This window comes from Penaeus monodon, chromosome 21, assembly GCF_015228065.2.
Source record: "Penaeus monodon isolate SGIC_2016 chromosome 21, NSTDA_Pmon_1, whole genome shotgun sequence".
Classification (NCBI taxonomy): domain Eukaryota; kingdom Metazoa; phylum Arthropoda; class Malacostraca; order Decapoda; family Penaeidae; genus Penaeus; species Penaeus monodon.
This window is the reverse complement of record NC_051406.1, coordinates 10749824-10751500: the sequence shown is the minus strand read 5'-3', so window position 1 is coordinate 10751500 and position 1677 is coordinate 10749824. Positions and strand designations below refer to the sequence as shown.

At 37.0% G+C, this 1677-nt stretch overlaps 1 protein-coding gene across 1 annotated transcript in view; it reads left to right on the top strand.

Annotated features, from left to right (window-relative positions):
• Positions 1-1677, top strand: part of LOC119586562 (uncharacterized protein CG5098-like) — a gene marked incomplete in the record, with an annotated part of 7187 nt that overhangs the window by 3451 nt on the left and 2059 nt on the right. Inside the window, 1 exon segment of the mRNA XM_037935316.1 lies at positions 1-742. Coding sequence (XP_037791244.1) covers positions 1-742 — 742 coding nt within the window.

Genomic DNA, 1677 nt, shown 5'->3' with positions numbered 1-1677 from the left:
TGGCTTAGATTATAGTGGTGATGAGTTGGAAAATGAGGGTAGAGGAGGGGGAAATTTGAGTGATCTCCTTAGGGCTAGTGATACTGCGGGTGATAGCAACTTTGTGCCAACAGCCCTTAAACATGGCAAAGGTGGAACTGCCAAACAGAAGGGACTCAAAAAGGATAAAAATAAAAAAGTAAAGACTGACACTTCTAGTGCCAAGAAAGGAAAAGTTGTGAAGGGTAAAGTGAAGATCAGTAAGGCGAGAAGTGACGATAGTGAGCTTAAAAAGAAGAGTGATGATGGGAAAAAGAAGGGAGATGTAGGGGAGAGAAGAGGGCCTTTTATTCGATTGGATAAAAATGGATGCAGAGAAGTTATTATTAACACACCTTATCGTGATGAGGACGAATCAGAAAGACCCATGAGGAAAACTAATATACAGTTCTATTGCAAAATTGAAGCCAAGCAGAAAACTGCAAAAGTTGGTTATAACAGTACACTCCACAACAACTATGATGCCTTCTCCAAAGACACATCCTGGTATTGCTCATTATGCAAGAACTACAGTCACTCAAAGAAGCTGGGTGACCTTTATGGGCCCTACTTCATTGAAGGGCTTACCTTAGTAAAGAAGCAACATCCACAGGTGGTTGAGGGGCAGGTGGTGGAGTCCTCCTCTCCTTCTGAAGTTGGTAAACTTAAAAAACGAACTCAGAGGCGGGAGTCTACCTCTGAAGGCCCAGCCGATACACGAAAGGTAAGGTCAACTTGGAGGCGAATTTCGCTATTTGGTTTATCCACAGATTGCTTGCTTTATCACATTAATTAACTACTTCAAACTTCCAATTCTTGAACAGAGGAATATGCTCATGACACCTTATGCTTTTGCTGTTCACTTGTTGCTGAAATTATTAAAAGTCACTGTTAGTGATTTACCACATTGTTATTTTGTCACACACAAGATTAAATCAGTAGCACCCATAATTTCCAAGTCTGTAGTCATGCTACCCATAGGCAGGGAAGTATCATATGATGCAGCAGAATAGTAAATGTATAATAAATTTCATTTTAAAAGTGTAAGGTGAAGGAGAATGTTTAGTTTAGGTCAGACAGAGGTTTATATTGTGTAAAGGAAGAGTTTTGCAGGCAAGCAAGGATGTTTAAAATTATTTATAAACCTTGGTAATGTACGAGAATATTTGTCTGGGAGCTAGTTATTTCATAGTTACTTATGTCAGAATTTAAGTGTTTTTCTTTTTTTATATGATATTGTAGAACTGATTTAGAGATGTGGGTAGATAATGATTGATGTTGATTTGTATTTCTAATTTCATTGTGGAGCTTATACTAACAATGCTTACTAATGTTATGTTTGACTTAAATTACTAACAAAGAATAACATCATAAGTCTTAGCCAGTGTTGATACTAATTATCTTGCTTCCTGAAGTATATTCATTCTTCTGCTTTTCATAGGTTCCTCTAATGGGAAGTTGCTGTCTTGAGATGTATCTGTGTATCTTATAATTAGGTGTAGCCACTGAACTCCAGAGGAAAATGCATATCTAGGGAGAGTGAGATCAAAAGTTCTCAAAATCATACTTGGTAAACCTAATTTCATCCATGCACAAACTTAGAGAGATGCACATATTAGGTATTTAGATAGATATATTGAATTGATTGAGTAAGATATT